At 52.9% G+C, this 17771-nt stretch overlaps 8 protein-coding genes and 1 non-coding gene across 9 annotated transcripts; 6 read left to right on the top strand and 3 right to left on the bottom strand.

The window, feature by feature from the left end:
• Nucleotides 1-550: 550 nt before the first annotated feature.
• On the top strand, nt 551-2207 carry N0V89_008569 (uncharacterized protein; the record flags this gene model as incomplete). Its single annotated transcript, XM_056217322.1, has 2 exons — nt 551-1267; nt 1326-2207. The coding sequence occupies 2 exons, from the start codon at nt 551-553 to the stop codon at nt 2205-2207; spliced, it is 1599 nt and encodes a 532-aa protein (XP_056068878.1).
• Nucleotides 2208-2559: 352 nt separating this feature from the next.
• Nucleotides 2560-3129, top strand: N0V89_008568 (uncharacterized protein; the record flags this gene model as incomplete). Its single annotated transcript, XM_056217321.1, has 2 exons — nt 2560-2565; nt 2911-3129. 2 exons carry the CDS (start codon nt 2560-2562, stop codon nt 3127-3129), a joined length of 225 nt encoding a protein of 74 aa, XP_056068877.1.
• Nucleotides 3130-3812: 683 nt separating this feature from the next.
• On the top strand, nt 3813-3899 carry N0V89_008567. Its single transcript has one exon. It is a non-coding gene; the product is annotated as a tRNA-Ala (tRNA).
• Nucleotides 3900-4625: 726 nt separating this feature from the next.
• Nucleotides 4626-5693, bottom strand: N0V89_008566 (uncharacterized protein; the record flags this gene model as incomplete). The annotated part of the gene is made up of 3 exons (XM_056217320.1): nt 4626-5039; nt 5105-5415; nt 5576-5693. The coding sequence occupies 3 exons, from the start codon at nt 5691-5693 to the stop codon at nt 4626-4628; spliced, it is 843 nt and encodes a 280-aa protein (XP_056068876.1).
• A 446-nt stretch (nt 5694-6139) lies between these two features.
• Nucleotides 6140-6912, bottom strand: N0V89_008565 (uncharacterized protein; the record flags this gene model as incomplete). The annotated part of the gene is made up of 4 exons (XM_056217319.1): nt 6140-6406; nt 6484-6699; nt 6751-6828; nt 6877-6912. 4 exons carry the CDS (start codon nt 6910-6912, stop codon nt 6140-6142), a joined length of 597 nt encoding a protein of 198 aa, XP_056068875.1.
• A 492-nt stretch (nt 6913-7404) lies between these two features.
• Nucleotides 7405-8035, bottom strand: NCB2 (negative cofactor 2 transcription regulator complex subunit ncb2; the record flags this gene model as incomplete). Its single annotated transcript, XM_056217318.1, has 3 exons — nt 7405-7527; nt 7672-7931; nt 7987-8035. 3 exons carry the CDS (start codon nt 8033-8035, stop codon nt 7405-7407), a joined length of 432 nt encoding a protein of 143 aa, XP_056068874.1.
• Nucleotides 8036-9201: 1166 nt separating this feature from the next.
• On the top strand, nt 9202-12165 carry SCH9 (Serine/threonine-protein kinase; the record flags this gene model as incomplete). The annotated part of the gene is made up of 4 exons (XM_056217317.1): nt 9202-9467; nt 9536-9646; nt 9857-10687; nt 10737-12165. 4 exons carry the CDS (start codon nt 9202-9204, stop codon nt 12163-12165), a joined length of 2637 nt encoding a protein of 878 aa, XP_056068873.1.
• A 1296-nt stretch (nt 12166-13461) lies between these two features.
• On the top strand, nt 13462-14568 carry N0V89_008562 (uncharacterized protein; the record flags this gene model as incomplete). The annotated part of the gene is made up of 3 exons (XM_056217316.1): nt 13462-13590; nt 13698-14067; nt 14132-14568. 3 exons carry the CDS (start codon nt 13462-13464, stop codon nt 14566-14568), a joined length of 936 nt encoding a protein of 311 aa, XP_056068872.1.
• A 575-nt stretch (nt 14569-15143) lies between these two features.
• N0V89_008561 (uncharacterized protein) lies at nt 15144-16363 on the top strand (the record flags this gene model as incomplete). Its single annotated transcript, XM_056217315.1, has 2 exons — nt 15144-15784; nt 15850-16363. 2 exons carry the CDS (start codon nt 15144-15146, stop codon nt 16361-16363), a joined length of 1155 nt encoding a protein of 384 aa, XP_056068871.1.
• Nucleotides 16364-17771: the final 1408 nt, after the last annotated feature.

Raw genomic sequence — 17771 nt, 5'->3', positions numbered from 1 at the left:
GCAAAGTCTCACCTTCGTATAGGTGATCGTACCATACTAGCAAGACCTATGCACACTCATCTTGCTTGTTTCGAATAACAGTCTATACTAAGTAGGCAGAGTACTATATTTCCTGGATTAGTTGACCGACCCATAGTACGTCACTATTCGTATCTTTTCAGTTCTCAGGCTTGTTCGATAGTGATACAAGATGTGATTGCTGCGGGGCATCCTATAGTGCCCTGCCTGGGGATCTGACTGTCACTTGGTCTCGTGAACTGTTTCATGGGTGCCGTGTCTAGGGGAGCCCTAGGGAGATCTGCTCTAGGGCATGGATGACGGAACAGCGTGGGGTGCGCTTGGCAACGTAATGATAACCCGAAACACGTTCCGCGCGTTCCTTCTGACAGTCCCGACGTTGGATAGATGTGCTTGGTTGTTGGCTTGTGGAAACACTGTCATGAACCATCGAATCAGCCCACATGGTGAATTCATCGAGCGCACGCGCAGCCTTCCAACGACGACGTAGCGGCAGTGACGCAACTGCCTACACAACAGCCACATACACCTGATGCTCCCGCTCGACGACGACGACTGCGATGCCTGCAGCCCCGACTGGGTGAAGAAACGAAGCCCATCCGCTATGGCCGTTTCCGCGCTGCCATTCGTGGCGACCTTTTTTATTGTCGCCGTGGCCGTGTCGCATAAGCTCTTCCCGCTGCTATCTGGCCATGCGCCTCTGAAGACCCACCACGATGCGCAACTACCAGGCTTCGCATGGCGCGAGAAGACGTTGATATCTAAGAAACTGCGCATAACAGCGCGTACGGTTGCCAGCGCGACTTTCTCTACGAATATTGCGCTATCGGCCGTGCTCGTCGAGCTTATCCTTTGCGAGATCTCGAACACCGTCAATCGCGCAACGCGAACGCTGGCGCTCAAGGTCACGCTGCCGTCGCTATTGTTTTTGATCATCGTCCTTACACCGGCGTTAATTATACACTCAGTGGTTTCGGGACGCAAGTTGAGCGGGTCACAGAGAGGTCAGCGTCAGCTGGCATGGCTCTTGGACATTGCGGGTCTGGCGGCATGGCTTGCGGGATTTTGGTACCTGGGCAGAGGGTTGCTGGGAACGTTTTTGCACGAGGAGTCATACATCCATGAACATACTTTCAGTGAAGGTTGTCTAGAAAGAATTGGCGTTATTGGCATAAGTTTGATGGCGTCGCTGGCTGGCTTCGCTGCTGTGAGTTCGCTCTGGCAGACATTTGGTGTAAAGTACCGCCTGGTATGTAATCTTCGCGAAGGCACCGGACAAGTCGTGGGGAACTGACTGCTACCGATAGGTCACCGAGTCAGATGTCGCTCGTAAACAAGCCGGACTTGATGCTACAAATGATATGCTTTTAACGAAGGAAAGTCGACTTCGCGCTGTACAGCGAAAACTCTCAGACACACCCAAAGAAGGGTTCGTCACCCGTATGGTGGGCAGCCTTCGCGGGAACCCTGAGATTATAGAACGAAACACATTGCAGCTCGAAATCCAAGGCCTCGAAACGATGCGCAACACACTTCAAAACTCCTTGTCTATCCTACAGAACCGGCGACAGTCTCAAATCCGCTCACACACCGTTCATGGACGCTTGTTAAACCTCGTCTCGCTGATTTTCTCCGTCTATTGCTTCTACAGAATCACAGCGACGACATTCACGACTCTAAGACGCTTCTCATCACCAAACACAAGCTTCTCAAACACCGACCCGATCAACAACTTCCTCGCGATATTAGCCAAGCATTGGGATCCCGCAATAGACCGCGTGGCCTGGAGTCGCACTATATCCTTCTTGCTTTCCGGCATCATGCTCCTCGCATCCTTCAACAGCGTCGTACAGACTTTCTTCCTTTTCGCGCGCGTACTCCCCGGTGTTCTTCATCACGCCCAAGCCAACTTTGCTTTACTGATTTCGCAAATTGCCGCTACCTATGTGATCAGCTCCGCGCTCCTGTTGCGAAGTAATTTGCCCGTGGAAATGAAGAGCGCTATCTCGGAAGCGCTAGGTGCGCCGCTAGAGCCAGCATTTACAGAGAGGTGGTTTGAGGGGTGGTTCTTGTTGGCGAGTGCGTCCACGGCAGTAGGGCTCTGGGCCGGGAAACGATTAAAGGGACAGGGGTGGGACGACGAAGAAGATCTTGGTGAAGGAGATTTGGAGATGGGCAAATTGAATTGATGTGAGGCTTGGCTTCTGAATTCTTTGCGTATATCCAGTGGAACAGGTATTGCTACTTCATTCGTTTCCGGCCCATGCGTGACATTGTGCTCCCATTGCGTTTGCCGCAGAGAAGGTCTTCCTGGGAAAGGCTCGATTGAGTGCAACTGGTAACCAGTATCTGAGGCAATCGGTATGTGAAGCAGACGCCGGCCAGATAGAGTCTCAATGTACATTATCAGCTGCTATATTTGGACTTTCTACCCCCAAGCCACAAGCCCCACTGCTTGATTTGATGCGTACGACATACGTATATACCGGAGCGGCTTTTCTGTTCTATCAGCATGAGGCCGCTGCTCGTCAGCGCATATTAATGAAGGTTGACGTAGACGGAGCCCGATTTGAGATTGGCCGGGCGCCAAGACTGTTTGTACCATGACGTATGCCGTGGGGCAGCAATGGATGAAAAGCGCGGGGCTCGCGCGTGGTCTGCAAGCTTCATTGACTTCTGAACGACTCTTCAAAACATCTCGAACCTTCAAATACCATCAAAGCTTGTAAGTCTGCCAGAATTGCCAAAAGACCCATCAGAAGACGTATATCGTTATGCACAAATGTGATGTCCATGTAGCTAACGAGCTCTTACAGTCCCCCGACAAAACTTCATAAACAGTATGAACTTCGGTCTGAATCTAGCACATGTAGCTCTCTAACGGTGAAGTAGAATAAAATGTCCGCTCCCAACGCTGGCCGCCAGTCCCCCGAGCCGGAGAAGCAGACCGGTGCTCAGCAGCAAGACGTTCCCGCCTCCAACATCAACGATCAAGGCGCGGCTCCCTCGCAGGGCACCAAGCAAGCGAACGAGGACCAGAAGGCCGGACTCAGCTCAAACCCGACGCACCCGCTGGAGAAGCACGCTGACGAGACGACGAGCAAGAAATGAGGGGTTGATGACTGAGTAGGGAGATGGTGGGAATGATATCATAAAGCCACTCACGCATAATGAGTGAGCGAGATAGACGAGAGCTGCAACTGCGAATTGGAAAGGCTCGCACAGAGGCAGCGATAGCCTCGAGATGAAATGTTATGATTGACGTCATTGCCACTATTCTTTTGGTGTGCAGGAGTTGTGATACAATCTGCTGTTGAACCGTCTCGGAAGAGTGTGCATGTGAGGATTTTTCGTGATGGAATGAGCGCTCTATGTTTGATGGTGATGTAGTTGATGCACGGTCTCGTCTTGAGGTTTCTGAATCTGACCCCTTGATGCGCATGGACTCTTTCGCGCATTTCCACGGTGCAGACCAGAGTATCATTCGAAACCCGTAAAGAATAATTCCAACATCTCAAAACCATCAAAACCACATTACTTTCGGACCCTCATCTAGGCAATCGAGTTGATGTCGTTCGAGGTGGCCAGGCGCTCGGCCAATTCCGCCCAAACCAAGTTCTCTGCCCCTGGTACCAAACCCCACATAGACTGCTCCAGTGCCACACAATCTGTCGGCCACTATCGACTAGGGACGCAGATACTGATACCAGATAGCTTGGACCAGAAGAAGCTTACCGCAAATCGTTGAGGATATATTTGGTAGTGTACAAATCTTTTCATCAGATCAGACAACGGGGCTTGTGGTTTAGGGGTATAATGTTCGCTTCGCATAATCCAAATGTGCTTGCGAAAGGTCCTGGGTTCGATTCCCAGCAAGTCCAAACCTTTTTTGCCATGTGGTTGAGTCTTGACTTGGCCTTCTTTTCGCATCCTGCGGTGACACGAACGGAGGGTATCACGCTGCCACTGTAGACTTTTTACACATACCGACAGTGCCGAATTGGTATGAGGCAATGGAAGACTGAGGTACTATCTAATTGTTTCTATAAGTCTGCCGCCTGCGTTCAGCTCATATTGTAGATACTACATAGGTACTATTCTAGGCTAATTCAAATTCCGGCAAGTCATTGTGTGTGCACTGTGGAGCTTTGGTCACGTTTCGTAGCTGCGGCCCTCGGAGCGCACGATTTTTGAGGGACGTACAGGATGTAGACGCGTTGGCTTGGATCCCTGTAGCGTAAATCCTGCGCCTTCTTAGCAGATATCGTTGACTTGCAACACAAATTACCTATTATCAGGGGAGCAAGCGAAAGAGAGCGCTACAGGGATTCATACCGACGCGCCTACCTGCTGTATTAGCTGTCATATCTATGTATTGCTAGGAATTTGAAATCTTTCCTTATTGTCTTAACAAATGAAGTGAGGGTTGCTGTCACACACAAAATGGGAGCGTCGAAACTTCAGACCTAACTAGAAATTTCGTAAGGCGTCTAAACAGTCAAATTTATCACATTTTGAGCCTTTAATTGGCCGATAAAACGTGACGTTGGCTGTACACGGGCATCAAGTAGGCCCGCCACAATAGGCCTGCCTCCCTAACAGTACACTTAAGCCACGTCTTGAAAGATCCCCAGGGCCTCGTCGTTCCAACTCAAGAATTTCCCACTCAAATCCTTTCCCCCAGCCACCGCAAGCTTCGCAATAACATGCCCCGGCTGCTCCGGCTTTAGTAAACCCCCATTCGTCTTAAGTCCAGCGAACTTTGCGGCATCTTCAACGCTCATGGTCTTGTTGTGCAGCTCTCTGATTTCTCGCTGCATCTCAGTGTCGACAACGCCCGGGCGAATAGATATCGTCGTGACGTCGGGTTCTTCAACCGCGAGTGTCAGGGCAAGATGATTGAGCACTGCTTTGCCCGCACCATAGGCGCCCCAACCTTGGTAAGCGCTCACAGCGGCTCCGCTGGATGTGAGGATGATGCGGCCTTGAGTTCTGCGAAGTGAGGGCAGAGCAGCTTGGATCTATACCACAACGCACAAGTCAGCCATCGGACGTGATACTCCACCATTCGCGCAACCACACTTACTAGAGTAATTGCACTGAAAACGTTGATATCGAATGCTTTGCTCCACTCTTGAGCATTTGAGTCTGCGATTTTCTTCACAGGATCTAGCGATCCATGGTTGACTATGAGTCCGTCGAGTCGACCGAATCGGTCATGCGCGACTTGAACCGCTTGGTCGGCGATAGCGAGGTCGGAAAGGTCACCGGCGACAACTTCGACTTTGTCGGCGCCGTACTGGTCGCGAAGCTGGGTGAGGGCAGATGCAGTGCGGGACACGAGAACAAGCTTGTGCGAGTGGGAGAGGAGGTGATGGGCTGCTGCTAGGCCGATGCCTTGAAAAATGTTAGCATGTTGGTCTTACAGAGCCTAGTCAGGGATCTATCTGAGTGTTCTACAGAAGGATGTTAACATGACAACGTGCCAGAGATACCTGAACGTCGACAATAGCGGGGTAGGAACAGCCTCGAAAGTGGAAAATTAGCGTTGTCTTACCCCTCGAAGCGCCTGTTAATATGATGACCATTTCTTCAGATTCTGACATGATGGCAAATTTGGAGTTGTTGTAGGACGTGAAACGCTGTTGTACAAGATTGTATGGCGCCGACATCATTGCGTGCCTGCCGCAATGAGCCCCACTAGCATTCGGTTCAGGTATCCGCCTCCTACGCGTCTATACATCCCTGACCGACAAACGAAGTTCAATTCATAGCTCGACGAGAGAAGATAGCGAAACGAATGATGTTGTCTATCGGGCGCAAATGGTAAAAATCGAGAAAGTGAGCTTCGCCATGTTCGACGAAGGCTCGGTGGCATCTGGTGAATTATCTACTTTTGAGACCGAAACGCACGCACAGGACTTGTTCGCCAAATAATGCATACTTGTGCTCTGAGCACGTGTATTGATCTCCTTGCAAGTGCGCTATAGACAATCGATATCTGAAGTGGCATATTGCTGTTTGGATGATGAGAATGAGCAGATTCGCTCCGGACACAGACTGGAATCTATGCGCCTGACTCCATAACTCCTAACATAATGCCTCGATCCAACATAGTTCCTCAATTCCTCAGTGCTCGGAGGCGCTCGTTCAGGCCTTGCTCCTCTTGTTCGGTGGGACCGGTCTTGATCGTCTTCGCCGGCGTGGCCTCCTCCAGATCTGCTGAAAGTTCAACGCCGACCTTATCCGCAGCTTGGGCCATCAAACGATCAACGTCATCCTGGGGTGTTCCAACTGCAGTCGCTGAGGAGGTAGCTTCGCGTGTAAATTCATCTACAACATCGAGGTCGTTGAAGTTCTTCTCAAATCCGTCCATGACAGCCGTTATCTATTACCCAACGTTAGGGCAATCGTCCTCAAGGGGGGGAACGCTACAACGTGGTAGCATGCCAAGAGTTCACGTACCCTTTCCAGATTCATCGACTTCATCGCTACATCCATGCTCTTCACCACCTTTTGCATGTTGCCGGTGACCTGGCGCATTGTGACTGCCGTCTGTACCCGACCGGCGACTGCATCGACACGCGAGGCAAGTTGTAGGAGGTTCAGCTTCTCGTTCTGCTTACGGACGGCATTCTGGGCGTAAATGCGTGCGATGTCGTGATGGCCTTGCTTCATGGCCTGTCAAACATGTTAGCAGGCTGCCCGCTGGTAAGCGCTGGTTAGAGTGACCTTCTCGACCTTCGCTTTCTCGGTTTGTTCATCTTTCCCAGCCTTGAGCGCCTGTCGGTTCAGCGACTTCGCCGTGAACTAGTGGGCGTTAGTGGGCAACGGGAAAGGGCAGGTTCGGATCCGTACCTTCAAGTTGAAGAGGGCAGCCTCAAGACCAGACATATCGGAGGCGGTCTGACTGCGGCTAGGGTTCTCTGCGATAAGTTCGGCGGGTGCAGCGTGGGTGCGGTCGCGAACGCGGACGTCGTGGATGCGGCTGATCCCCGGCATCGAGACATGGTGGGGTCAGCACGAAACAACGTCATTCGCAGAGGGACTTGGCGTGGGACATCACGCGAGGGGGGGGGGGGGGGGCACATTCGCCCAACACGCGTTCGCACTAGGTTCGTGATAGCGATAACAGACGATGCGCATGCATTGTGCTTTCACCGATCACAGTGATGACTTCATAGCCCATAATAGCGGGGAAGCTATATGCCGGTTCACTGGTAATGCGTGATGCCGAGACATTGCAATAGGTGGGGTTCTTTTCCATTCGAAACGAAATTCAGATATAGGTATCATGCCATGCTTGTGCAAACGCCTGCCGTTACCACTGTGGTGGTTCCCCCCAACTCCGAAAGAAGCGACCCGTGAATCCCTACCATAACAGCTTCAAGAGGTTGGCTCCGAGTTGAACTTGTTTGTCGCGTTGCGGAATAATTCCTCTTGCGCCCGAATGAGTTCTTCTTCTGTCATGCCGCTCTGTTCGATCTTCGTCTGTTTCTTCTCGCGATTCTGCAGTATGTCAGCAACACGGTCAGGGTGGCCTATAGTTCAGCGACAGAGCATCTGCAGGCCATTGTGTGTATCATGAATCCGGAGCAACTGGGCCCGTCCACTGTCTCGAGAAAACTGCTCTCGTGCTGTGCGCGCGCGTACCTGTTGCTGCTTCTTGTAGTCCGCCGCGACCTCCAAGATAGCTGGGACGTAATCGTGGAAATCCAACTCTTCCAGCGCCTGCTTCACATGCTCGCATGCTATCGTCTTCTTTGCATCCTTTTCCGCGATCTCGTTGGCCTCGGAGGATATGAGCGTGATGAACTCGACACAGCATTCGATGAGCAGGTCGCGCGAGTCTTTCGCGAAGGTCATGCCCGGCTCGGACTGCAGGATCTCAGTCACAATCTTCTGCACAGTTGCTGCACGCTGTTAGCTGTCGCAGAAGATTGCGAAGATTGGCTGGGGCGCGCGCACCCTTGGGCAGCGACAGGTCATCGTTGCCACCGAACTCGCGATCTGACATGTTGCTGCTGTGGTGGATTGTGTATTGTGTGGATGTTGCCTGGGAGGCGTGGAAAACGACACTGGTGTATGCAGGGCGACGGCAGCGCTTAAGCGGATTTACACTTGGCCCGCCATCCGTCGAAGCGCGCGGCAGATGTCCGCTGCCCAGCGCGGTGCGTACATGGTTCACAGAAGGTCCCGTCCGGACTATGGGTCACTCAAGTGCTGTCACCTGGGCCCGGCATGCGATGGTTTGAGTGAGTCTGGGACTCGAGCGTCTGCGCAGTCTCGCGCACTTCCACTTTGGGCGGATGCATGGCAGCTGTCGGGTGCTGATCATACGAGCGACTCTGGCGCTTTTGGCGGACTGCAAAGGCACCAGGTTAGGCGCTGCAGGTGGAACCAAGCTCCCTAGATATGCATCGATTTGTGGATAAGCTGCCGAATCAATTGCGTGCAGCAACTCGACCGGAGCAGAACGGCAGCCCGCTCCTTTGCCGCCCCCTGCGCCTTGTGGAGCGCTCTTGTTTGATTTGGAGAGGACGCGAAACGCTAGGGCGTGGTAGAGTAATACGAGCAGGCAATGCGGCACGCCGAAGTGAGGCCTTGGATGTGTGATTTGCGTGCGACAGCAAGCGGCTCCGTAGACGTCAGCGAGCAGGCCCTCTTGGCGCTCGACAAGGGAAACAGGAATCCGGGAGCCCTACCGGAGCGCGGTCCATCGGTGTGCAGATGACGATGAGGCGGTGAAAATCCGGAGGGCAAAGGCAGCGTGTTTCATCGCTTGAGGCGGCGTACAGGCATGCGCACTGCAGTCAAAAGAAAGGCGGCTGCTGGCCGAGCAGAGCAGCGTATCATCTCCGCAGCCCTTCCCGGTGCAGACGAAGCCATCTCGAGCAGACGCTACAACCCCTACCCTCGATTCCACAATTGTCCTGCCCTTCATCACCCAACTGTGCACGCTCCAGGTACCATTGCACACTACCACCACCCCCCAGGTACCGGCCTCACCGCCGTGGACCCTTTCCTCCTTGATTGATCGATTGGGCCTCGGATTGCCTGCTGGCACCACGCGGCGCCCCTAGCAAGGCCCGATAGAAGCGCATCAGAGTTTTTCGATTCTGTGCACCGGCCTGTTTTTGGTTAAAAGCCGCCCAGACAGCCAGACAGGTCGGGTTGATTATTATGACGCGTGAACGCCGTGAGCCCGCAACCCAGCACAGCCAGCGCAGCTCGCCGCTCTCCACGTCGCCGCCCATCACAATATCCACCGCCTCCTTCGCAGCAATCCCGCCATCGTCCAGCGGTGCCGATGGGAATGCACCTACTCGTCCAGCTCTAGTCTCACGTGCAACTGGCATCCCCGTACCGCCTTCACCCACCCGCCCACGACCCCGCCGCCGCTCGGTGCACAACTCCAAGTCTGCCTCCGCCGTCCCGACCCTCTCCAGGTACGTTGTGTCACGCCAGAGTAGCCTTTTGTGCCGCCCGCCGTTCGTGTACTGAAGCCTCTGTCCAGCTTCGCCATCCCTCGCGCCCTCCCCACGTACTGGTTGCCGACCATGACCTCGACCGGCGGCACAAACTCCCAGACGGCTGCCGATCTGCTGCGGCAGGTTGCGATGCAGAGGTAAGCAGGCCGCTTGTGACTTTGCGAGCCGTCTCAGCGCGCGTGTGCCCAACCCAAATAGCGAGAGGTGCGGCGTCGCTTAGGCTCATGCCATGCCGGCCCTCGAGGCTACGCGCCCGCTTCCTACCACACGCCCGCAGCCGCACATGTGCACCTACATCGCTCGTCCACCATGACATCGTCGAGTGCGTTTCTAACGCCCAACTACAGGATGAGCAATGACGACGACCATGACCAGATAGGCTCCAACAGCTCCACGCCACCGGGCGCCTCGACCCCGCGTCCCGATCCGACCGATAAGCGACTGCCAGGTATCCTGCACAGTTACTTTGGCCAGGTTCGTGATTCTTTGATACCCCGTCGGAAGTCTTCTGCGGTCAACCCCTCCCCCGCATCTGCACCTCAAACCGAAGAGCCGTCATCGAAAGAGAAGGATTCCGATGCTAGCCGTCTGCGTTCGAACACACTGCCCAGCCCCACGCCCAGTGCTTCTTCTACTTCCCGACATCCCTCAACCTCTCAGTTGAACGATGGAGAAACGGAGAAGCTAACAGAAGGCGCTTATGCGCCGCTGCATAACCAGGCCACGCCTCCTCAGACACCCCGCACACGCTCGCAGGAAGGCAAGCGGCCTACCTCGAGTCTGTCTCAGACCACGCTCGCGTCAAACGCAAAGGCGAAGGAGAAGGAGAAGGAGAAGGAGAAAGAGAGCCGAGAGCGAGGACCCGGTGATGTTGGCCCACCGAAGGGCAAGCTGTCCCTTGCCATCTCAGAAGGAAGGGATCTTCGACCCAGCGTCGACCCGTATGTTGTGTGTCAGTTCCAATGGGCTGAATACATCTCGGATGGTCCGCGGAACGATGCAGCCAAAGACAAGCGGCACCCGCTCGCTATTCAGCGAACTGACAGTGAGACTGGGAAGCCAATGGCGATCCCAATGCGAAGTCGGCAGAGCAGCAACAACGGCACCAGCTCAGACCCACGTGAGAATGGCTCATTGAAGGACGTCACTAACCCAAAGTGGGAGCACGAGGCGATCTTGTAGGTGCAGTTACTGCGTGTGTCGTATCAATCAATTAATTCTGTGTAGCGATGTCGTTGGGGACCACTCGGAAATTGACATTTCCGTGTACGACCGCAGTAATGGCGAGGCCTTCCTTGGCCATGTCCGCTTTTGTCCCAACTTAGTAGAATACGAAAAGCCTTACGATGGATGGTTTACTCTTGAACCGCGAGACGGCGAGGAAGACTACGTATCCGGAGAGATCCATCTTCGAATCAATTTCCAGAAGACTGACAAGAAGCACTACGGTCCCGAGGATTTTGAAATCTTGAAGCTCATCGGGAAGGGTACGTTCGGCCAGGTCTTCCAAGTACGCAAGCGGGACACTCGACGGATATACGCCATGAAGGTGCTTTCCAAGAAGGTCATCGTGCAGAAGAAAGAGGTGGCTCATACGCTTGGCGAACGCAACATCTTGGTACGAACAGCAATGGCCGACTCTCCATTCATCGTTGGCTTGAAGTTTTCTTTCCAGACCCCTTCCGACCTTTACTTGGTAACAGACTACATGTCTGGCGGTGAGCTCTTCTGGCATCTTCAGCGTGAAGGTCGTTTCCAGGAAGGCCGTGCCAAGTTTTACATCGCCGAGCTCATCCTCGCTCTGCAGCATTTGCACGAGCACAACATTGTTTATCGCGATCTGAAGCCAGAAAACATCCTTTTGGACGCCAAGGGCCACATTGCGCTTTGTGACTTCGGTCTTTCAAAGGCAAACTTGACTGAGAATGCCACCACGAACACGTTCTGCGGTACTACCGAATACCTGGCGCCCGAGGTGCTTCTCGACGAACATGGCTACACCAAGATGGTGGACTTCTGGTCTCTAGGTGTGCTTGTCTTCGAGATGTGCTGCGGTTGGAGTCCATTTTACGCGGAAGACACCCAGCAAATGTACAAGAACATCGCATTCGGAAAAGTACGATTCCCACGAGACGCCCTCAGCACCGAGGGACGTAACTTTGTGAAGGGCCTACTCAACCGAAACCCGAAGCACAGACTTGGTGCCACGCGCGATGCTGAGGAGTTGAAGGCACACCCTTTCTTTGCGGACATCGATTGGGATGCTTTGTCCAAGAAGAATGTCGTACCGCCATTCAAGCCTAAGTTGAAGTCAGAGCTGGACGTCTCGAACTTCGATCCTGAGTTCACGAACGCACTGAACGGAAACGGATCTCTGAACGCGCGTGCGGCTGCCTTGGCCTCGGGTGTCAACCCTGCATCGACGCCGCTGTCGCCGACAATGCAAGCCAACTTTGCAGGCTTCACATTCGTCGACGAAAGCACCATGGATCAACAATTCGCCCACAAGCACCGGGAGCACGAGCCTGAGCGTATGGACGAAGACGACAAGGATGACATCAACTGGGACAAGCCCGCAGGACGGGGCGACCGCATGAGCGGCGTCATCCCTAGTAACGATCACGACATATTCCATCACGGAAACTTCGACGTCTAATGAATCTCACTCATTAATCCAACAGCGTTTCTCTATATCCTCGATTTGTTCATCACTTCTGTACCTCGAGGTACTCACACTAAAAGTGTTTTTCAAGTCCACTTGTGGCTGCAACCAGTGTTATGAAACCTTACCCATGGGCAATACCAATTGCCCAACTTTTTGAGGCTTGATCTAGATACCCTGCATGTCGGCCTGCATGAGGTTCCAGATTGACACGCCTTCCCGACAGTTCGAAAGAGGCTGTACGATTTGCTACGCATGGATCTACGCATCTATTGCCATAGATGCGGATACGCCACGCTATTCTTATAGCTGGTCTCTTCTTCTCGGCCAAGCATTTATGCTTGGATCACTCTTTCGGGCCGCGGCATACCATCTAGTTTATTCGGAACGGACGTCACTATCGATTTCCACGCACACACCCTGGAGTTAATTGTGGTTCCATGAAGCATTGCGTGGGTGATTATGCGGAGCATTCTGAACTTTCATCAACATTCATAGGTTTTGGGTTCGGCCAGGCTTTCCTCCATATCTTAGTCGCTACAAATTCACAGTACGCAAGTTGAGCATAGTGTTACCTGCAAACGCACATCGTTTCTGTCTCGTGGGGGTAGTTGATGAAGCCGTTTGGCGTGAATTGTACATATCAAGCGGAAATCGATCATCATGATTTTATTGAAACAACTGTTTGACCCACCTATACGATCCTGTTTGTTCGTAGTTACTGTTGTTGAGCTTCTTCGTTCCCAGCGGCCGACACTAAAAACTGAACTGGTTCTCGGCCAACATGGGAGACAGCTATACAGAGAGTATCGACTCACAGATAAAAAACACATACTATGGCGTAAGGCACCTCACCTTACGTGAATGTATACGTATAGCTAGCCTGAATCTCGATACGGGAGGTGAATATTTAAGGAGTTTACGCTGAGTAGTTCAGTTCTTTGTGTCGGCCACTGTGATTCACCATAAGGATGTTGCAATCACATCATGACTCTTGCGCAAGAAAACAACAGCGGCCCTTAACATGCATCTTTCCTATACGATCCGATATCGCTCTTTCTTGGCTGAGATTGTACAAGGTACGGGTTGCACTAGCTCTTTGCACGCTAGGCTAGGGTTGACGATGCGGGTACGATTCGACCTCGGCAAAAACCGATGAGCTAGGACTTATTGCCGCCCCGCGTAAGAGGCTATACAGCTATCCGTCACCTTGTCGACTCTCTCTTCGCTGAAGGTGCATGACATTCGACTTCTCTAGACTCATATACAATACTCGTTGAACAAGTGATAATGGGCGAACGAGGACCAGGTGTAGGATTTGAGTTCCCGACCTTCGAGGTCGCATGGAAGAAGAGAGATCTACTCCTCTTCGCGGCTAGCATTGGTGCAACATACCCCGACGAGCTGCATTTCCTCTATGTAAGTACGGTGGCTCCTAGTTACGCTTCACAGGGAGATAACTTCTTATCATTCTGTTTCAGTTCGACCTGCTTCTGCGACCGATCTCATTGCTCACAATTACATAGGAACTTAATCCTAACTTCGCTGCATTTCCGACCTACCCGATCATCCTCCCGTTCAAGCACACCGACTCCGAAGTTATTGACTTCTATGCGCGCTCGGACAGTACGCCTATCGCAGGCGTACCTAAATTCGACACAAAGCATGTGCTCGATGGTGAGCGTAAGCTCCAATTCCTGAAGCCCATTCCAGTGACCAGTGAGGGCCGCAAGTTCGAGGTCAGGAGCAAAGTTTTAGGCGTATACGATAAGGGAAAGCCGGGCACCGTGGTGGAGACGGAGAAGGTGCTTGTGGACGCACAGTCCGGCGAGGTGTATACCAGAGAAGTCGGTAGTGGATTCTACGTCGGACAGGGTGGCTGGGGGGGACCCAAGGGTAAGTCGGAAGCATTCCCATGGCTCTCCAAATCGAAAAGAGGAATGACTAACAGCGCGACCAGGACCGAAGTCCGTGAACTTTCCCCCGCCAGCGAACACCCCACCCACCGCAACTCGCATCACACAAACCACGCTCGAAACTGCACTCCTCTACCGCCTCAACGGCGACTACAACCCTCTCCATGCGACCCCCGAGCCAGGCTTAAAAATGGGCTTCGGCGGACCAATCATTCATGGTCTCTTCAGCTGGAATATGGCGTCGCATGCTATCTTGCAGCAGTTTGGCAAGTCAAAGCCCGAGCATCTGAAGGAGTTCCAAGCGCGGTTCGCAGCGCCGGTCAAGCCAGGGGACAAGCTAATCACGGAAATGTGGCAGACCGGTGAGAAGGAGGGTGGGTTTGAGGAGATTAGGTTTATTGTCAGAGTTGAGGGAGGCAAGACTGTCTTGACGAACGGAAGGGCGCTGGTGAAGGTTGCGGAAGTGAAGGCTAAATTATAGATGTGTGTTGATTGAAGAGCGAACGTCATTTTGGAACGGAGTTTGAGTGGGGATCTAGTATCTCGTTGCACTTGACAGGTCCGATTGCGCTGTCCTTTCAGATTCGCTCACAGTAATCGACGCACCGTACAGCTTAATAAAGTAACGTGAGAGGTGTCACCACCAGACTAAGTGCACATCAACGTAACCTAGGTCAGTGGTAGATAGTTGTGGGTCACTGTCTGTTCGTCGGAGGAGAGGCTCTGCTCCGCATCTCATCTGATAAGATCACTGCCGTCTCATTCCTCCTAGTTGGGCTCATCACGTGCCTTGGTCTTGGCTCAGCTCTGTGAAACACCAAGACCGCCTGGTGCCAACCGCGGGAAAACGGCATCGCTTGCAACGCTCCTCAAGGGCACCTTGCTGACCTCCCTGTTGAAATCTATACGTTTCAGCTAAGTGGCTCTTGAAACGATTCTCGATGCCTTGTCTGCAGCCTCGCGTTACAGTCTAACCTCGCGCATGCCCTACGTTGCCGTTACTTCAACCTGACAGCATGTCTGTGCTGTGCAGCAGACACTTCACCACACTATAACATGGATTCGCGCCTGGCTCTTTTGCGAGGCGTATTATTATGGCTGCATTGGTTCCTACTAATCAGCTTTGGTGCAGCATACAAACCCCTCTCTGACAGCTTCCTCCGCGCAATACCTTCGCCCGGCAGCGAGTTCGATACTGACAATGCCACTGGTATCCTCGCGCCGCTGTTAATACCCCGAGTCCCCGGCACTCCTGGCCAGGTCTTTGCGCAGCGCCACCTAGTCGATTATTTTCAGCGCGAGCTACCGGAATGGACTATTACCTGGCAGAATAGCACACAGAAGACACCCACGTCCAAGGGCGCCAAGCTCCCTTTCGCGAATCTCATCATCAGGCGCGAGCCGCCATGGGTTCAGCCTGGGCAGGCGAACTTTCTTACGCTTGTCGCGCACTATGACAGCAAACTAAAGCCAGATGGATTCATTGGCGCCACGGACAGTGCGGCGCCGTGCGCAATGATTATGTGGGCTGCGAAGGTTGTGGATGGATATGCACAGCAGATGTACGAGGAGATGTCCGCGTTAGGAGAGGGTGGGGACGGGGACGTGGACATGGACATGGGAATCCAGATCCTGCTCTTGGATGGCGAGGAAGCATTTGAGACATGGACAGACACGGATTCACTGTATGGCTCAAGGTGCGTATCCACACTACCCCTTACGATGAAGACGGAGGACTCACATTGCTGACACCCGATCATAGATCCTTGTCCAATTTCTGGGTGAACAGCCCAAACCCACCCTCTCAAAAGTTCTACAAATACAAAACCCCCCTCTCGCAAATATCCCTCTTCATGCTCCTCGACCTCCTCGGCTCCTCCGAACCTAGTGTCCCCTCCTACTACACAACCACGCACTGGGCCTACCGCGCCTTCTCAGACGTCGAATCGCGCATGCGCTCCCTCAACCTTCTCGAATCCTCCCCCCCTTCACCTTTCTTACCGGACGTGAACAAAACAATGGCATTTGGTGGGATCTCGGATGATCACTTGCCTTTCATATGGAGGGGCGTAGAGACACTACATGTGATTCCGCAGCCGTTTCCGAGGGTTTGGCATAAGAGTGAGGATGACGGAGCGCATTTGGACATGGAGGTCGTGAGAGATTGGGCACGTATTGTGGCAGGCTTCATGTTAGAATGGTTGGATATGATGGAGGTTTGGACCGGGGATGAGTCGGAGGTAGGTTCGACACGAGCGATTCACGATGGACGGTGATAAAGCTACCATTTTTGGGGGGGAACAGTCAACAATACAACGTCGACTTTCATGTCAATATGAACATCGCCTATACAATACGTGGTCACATCTTTGGATATTCATCGTTTCCCAAGTCTCCCCGGGATATACTATCGAATAGCCGACTTCCGCGAAGCTCCAACGCGAAGAAAGCTTGAAGCCGAAATTCATGTTGACACGAGAGCCAGTAACACAGTTTCAGTCTGAGCGGAGTTACAAGGCGTATTGTGACTAGCATGTGCTTTAGTGACGGTGAGCTCGTGCGTTACGCCAGGGGACGGTTGAGTTATGCTGAACGTTTTGAACTGTAGTTGGGCAGTAGCGCGAAGATTACCCCTCATCTGTTTCGCCTCATTTGAATCCCGAGGCTTCTCTGTGTATTCCACTAACACGCGCTTTCGTACTAATCGTGTGAGCTCAGGTCGGATCGGCCTTAAAGCTAGCACCACTTCGAGGGTGCTCCTCAAAGTATTCGTCCGAACCAGATTCGCCTTCGTATTTTAGCTTCGCAGACTACCAGGCCCCATCCTCTATAGACCGATTAAAATTCCCAAGAGCTTCCAAGGGGAAAAACTTTCCTCTTGAATTGCGACAACGCCCATTCAGCGTATTACGGGGAAACGCGACCGCCACACCGAGCTAGGTTGTGAAAAATGGTGGAATCATACGGTTGTATATGCTCTGCGCGTCGACACTGGGGATTGCTGGACGGCGGATACAATGTGATTCAATAAACATGAAGGTTGCAGTACAAAAAGGACCGGGTAATTCGACGCTTCTGCAGGACTCGGTCTAATCTTTTTGCATTTGGGAAATCGCAAAAGAAGAGGGTTGCAAGTGGGAATGCCAACACGAATGCGTTCGCACGTATATGGGAGTGATATGTCGGCATGCTTGAGGCGCAAAACGTCCGGTAGTCACTGACTGTACGCGTTGATCTAGGTCGTAGAGCTGATTGCTCGCTGTACGAAGCCGGCAAAACGTATACCTGCATGGACTTTGTGATCTATGCTGCAACGTAGGCGGATATGGCTGATGCTGCGCGAATACAGTCGGGTGGAAAAGGTAAGAACCAACAAGCTGGAGCTGGAGCTAGAATCATTCCACTGATGGCACAGAACCATCCTACAACGCACCAAGCTCACCGATGACAACGTCTCATCAGCAATTTCCCCAGCCGACAGCCACACCACCTGTCAACTACGGAACACCCTCGCCTGGCCCAGGCCCTTTATATGGCTATCATCAGCAGCAGAACATAGCACCCATACTTGTCGCTTCTTCGCCACCGCAACAATACGAGCAACCCTACGTTGCGTATCAGCACCCTAGACCGCCAAGTCCGAGTTATGGAGGGCCGACAGAAGCTCGCATATGGGGACGCGCG

Source organism: Didymosphaeria variabile (assembly GCF_027946475.1).
Source record: "Didymosphaeria variabile strain IMI 356815 chromosome Unknown scaffold_6, whole genome shotgun sequence".
Classification (NCBI taxonomy): Eukaryota; Fungi; Ascomycota; class Dothideomycetes; order Pleosporales; family Didymosphaeriaceae; genus Didymosphaeria; species Didymosphaeria variabile.
Note: the sequence above shows the minus strand (reverse complement) of the source record. Positions and strands in the feature narration are given on the sequence as shown.